The following is a 1408-nucleotide window of genomic DNA, read 5'->3' on the forward strand; positions in this document are numbered from 1 at the left end:
GGGGTGGGCGCGCGCGGGGGCGGCGGGTGTGCGGGATGTCTGTGGGCCCGAGAGCGATATGCCATGTCCGCCTTGCTTTGTTCCTAACAACACGAAGCTGAGCTCAAAAAGAAAACAACAAGCCTGTCTCACCTGCCTGCCAACCGGTTGGCTCAAACGCGAAGGCTCCTCCTCCTCCGCCGCTGCCGCCGCCGCCGCCGCCGCTTGTCTCCCCAATGCACATCGTGGAGATCGTCCTCGACGGCTTCAAGTCGTACGCGACGCGCACCGTCATCACCGACTTTGACCCGCAGTTCAACGCCATCACAGGCCTCAACGGCTCGGGAAAGTCCAACGTGCTCGACTCGATCTGCTTTGTGCTCGGCATCTCCAACCTGTCGCAGGCGCGCCACGCACCCTCAGCGAGCGCGCGCTGCAACGCCCATCTGCGGTCGCGCGGAGCGCTGGGCGACGCCCGACTCACACCGGCGCGCTGTGCCGCCTCGCTCGCAGGTGCGCGCGAGCAACCTCAACGAGCTCATCTACAAGCAGGGACAGGCCGGCGTCACCAAGGCCAGCGTGACGCTCGTCTTTGACAACTCGAACCGAGAGCTGTCTCCCCACGGCCTACGATCCACTACGAGGAGGATATCCGTCGCCGGCGAAGTGCTGCTCTGACCGCTCCGCCGGGCCGCCTCCGGGCCGCCGCCGCGGAGACGTGCACATAGGCAAGTTGGTATTTTCATATATGAACTTAAAAATAGTATTGGCTAGGCTAATCCTACTCATCACAACTCGCCAGGAACACCCCCACACTATAGGGACATTGTGTAGCCCTGCTTAGAAGGAAAAGGTTTACTGCAAGGTCCGTATGGCTCACCGTGTAGTCGGCCGATCTTCAGATATTTTGACGGATGACCGAAATTGGGCAAAAACGGGGTTATTTTGGTGCACAGCTTCTCGCAACTCCACAACGCCACTTTGGGACATCGTCATCGACGACACACCCCCTCTCGAATATTTCTCAGTACTCCGATTTATTCGTTGTGCGTGCTGCGTGGCGCGCGCCACAGAGCACGCGCCTGCCTGCTGCTGCACGGCGTGCGTCGCCAAAGTCCGTGTACGCGGCCGAGTCGTGCTCGATGCCGAAGCCGAGCTCCTGCCTCATGCGGCGGGGGGCGCCGGGCGGCCCCGCCTTGAGGAGCAGCGCGGGCTGCGTCCGGTACATCCGCTGCAGGATGAGCATCTTGTGGTGCACGTCGAACGTGTCCGACTCGAGGTCGGCGCAGTCCTAATGAGGCGACGACGGCCTAGAGTCGGGGGTGAGTCAAGAGTGTCCGACTCTCGGTCAGCGCGGGCCTCGAAGAGGAGCTGCCGCTCTCCGGCCGAGAGGAGGACGCGGTGCCGCCGCACCGTCTGGCGCATCGCG

General features: G+C 62.9%; 1 protein-coding gene across 1 annotated transcript; it reads left to right on the forward strand.

The window, feature by feature from the left end:
* Positions 1–215: 215 nt before the first annotated feature.
* EMIHUDRAFT_78351 (hypothetical protein) lies at positions 216–657 on the forward strand (the record flags this gene model as incomplete). Its single annotated transcript, XM_005777375.1, has 2 exons — positions 216–376; positions 504–657. 2 exons carry the CDS (start codon positions 216–218, stop codon positions 655–657), a joined length of 315 nt encoding a protein of 104 aa, XP_005777432.1.
* Between the last annotated feature and the right edge of the window lie 751 nt (positions 658–1408).

The sequence above is a fragment of the Emiliania huxleyi genome, assembly GCF_000372725.1.
Source record: "Emiliania huxleyi CCMP1516 unplaced genomic scaffold EMIHUscaffold_2603, whole genome shotgun sequence".
NCBI classification, from domain to species: Eukaryota; Haptophyta; order Isochrysidales; family Noelaerhabdaceae; genus Emiliania; species Emiliania huxleyi.